Raw genomic sequence first — 998 nt, 5'->3', positions numbered from 1 at the left:
CCTCTCAAAATAAAAAAGGAACTGGTATCTTTAAAGTGTTTTCTCCAAAGCACTTTCTGCGTGTTGTTCCCAGAGCTCTTTCAATTCTGGCCTTCTCTTCCCTAGTGTACGTTCCCGATGAATGGGAAGTAGCCCGGGAGAAGATCACCATGAGCCGAGAGCTCGGACAGGGGTCCTTCGGGATGGTCTATGAGGGTGTCGCCAAGGGCGTGGTTAAGGACGAACCTGAAACCAGGGTGGCCATCAAGACTGTGAACGAGGCCGCGAGCATGCGTGAGAGGATTGAGTTTCTCAACGAGGCGTCCGTGATGAAGGAGTTCAACTGTCACCACGTGGTAAGAGGAAGTCGCTAAAAGTGCAAACTCTGACACAGAGTGTCCCCAGAGACCCCACGTGTCCACGGTCCCACTTTACCTTCTGCCTCTTGGTTCCTTCCCATCACCCGCCCCCTCATGTGCATGACTGTTCTGGAGGAGTTGTAGTCCCTGGGCCTCCGGGCTCCCGCACCACCCAGACAGCCCCAGGCAGCATGGGCAGCAGCGGGGACCACCCTCATCTTCTGAGTCCTTCTCTTTGATTCTTCCCAGGTGCGGTTGTTGGGCGTGGTGTCCCAGGGCCAGCCGACGCTGGTCATCATGGAACTGATGACTCGGGGGGATCTCAAAAGCTATCTCAGGTCTCTGAGGCCAGAAATGGAGGTCAGTTTTGATTTTCACCACCTTCGGCCAGGAGCTTGCCTCTTCTCATTCCTTCGTAACCCCCCTGCAGGAAAGCACTGCGTCTTCAGATCAGTTTGCTTTCCAACATTGAGTTCTTGCTGCATGCTTGGTTTTAGGTCCTTTAGCTCTTTAAAAGAATTATTATTTATCTATCCATCCATCCATCCATCTGTCCTGAGAGAGATTTCGGCTATAGAGCACATGCACTCACCAGAAAAACAGAGAGAGACAGAGAAACAGAAAGTCGGAGGGACTGGCAGGTGGCGTAATGGTTACATC

General features: G+C 52.4%; 1 protein-coding gene across 1 annotated transcript; it reads left to right on the top strand.

Moving 5' to 3' along the window:
• Window positions 1-73: 73 nt before the first annotated feature.
• On the top strand, window positions 74-753 carry LOC102477862 (insulin-like growth factor 1 receptor; the record flags this gene model as incomplete). The annotated part of the gene is made up of 2 exons (XM_006163865.2): window positions 74-335; window positions 588-753. Coding segments are annotated over 2 exons (428 nt in total), but the record flags the coding sequence as incomplete, so codon positions are not given.
• Window positions 754-998: the final 245 nt, after the last annotated feature.

This window comes from Tupaia chinensis, unplaced genomic scaffold (assembly GCF_000334495.1).
Source record: "Tupaia chinensis unplaced genomic scaffold, TupChi_1.0 Scaffold143379_1, whole genome shotgun sequence".
NCBI lineage: Eukaryota > Metazoa > Chordata > Mammalia > Scandentia > Tupaiidae > Tupaia > Tupaia belangeri.
Note: the sequence above shows the minus strand (reverse complement) of the source record. Positions and strands in the feature narration are given on the sequence as shown.